The sequence below is a fragment of the Tupaia chinensis genome, unplaced genomic scaffold (genome assembly GCF_000334495.1).
Source record: "Tupaia chinensis unplaced genomic scaffold, TupChi_1.0 Scaffold000159_1, whole genome shotgun sequence".
Taxonomy (NCBI): domain Eukaryota; kingdom Metazoa; phylum Chordata; class Mammalia; order Scandentia; family Tupaiidae; genus Tupaia; species Tupaia belangeri.
In genome coordinates, this window is record NW_006159630.1 from 2,101,428 (window position 1) to 2,101,686 (window position 259).

The following is a 259-nucleotide window of genomic DNA, read 5'->3' on the forward strand; positions in this document are numbered from 1 at the left end:
CGCCACTCCGCGGCCCGGGACCCGGGGCCGCCACGCGCCGGAAGTGGGGCCTCGACTCCGAGGCCGGGGGTTACGAAGCCGGAGGGCCCGCGTGGCCCCGGCGCCCGGCTCCTGCGCGTCCCGCACCCCGTTACCGTTTCCAGAGCAACAGGGTCTCCTCCGGCGGCAGCTCCGCGGCCTCCCGGGCCATGGCTCGCCCGGCGCCCTTCCTGGAACGTCACTTCCGGAGGCGCAGGCGCGGCTCGGGGCCAGGGCGGCC

At 78.8% G+C, this 259-nt stretch overlaps 1 protein-coding gene across 1 annotated transcript in view; it reads right to left on the reverse strand.

The window, feature by feature from the left end:
* Positions 1-197, reverse strand: part of ENDOV (endonuclease V) — a gene marked incomplete in the record, with an annotated part of 15,708 nt that extends 15,511 nt beyond the window's left edge. Inside the window, 1 exon segment of the mRNA XM_027770743.1 lies at positions 135-197. Coding sequence (XP_027626544.1) covers positions 135-190 — 56 coding nt within the window.
* Between the last annotated feature and the right edge of the window lie 62 nt (positions 198-259).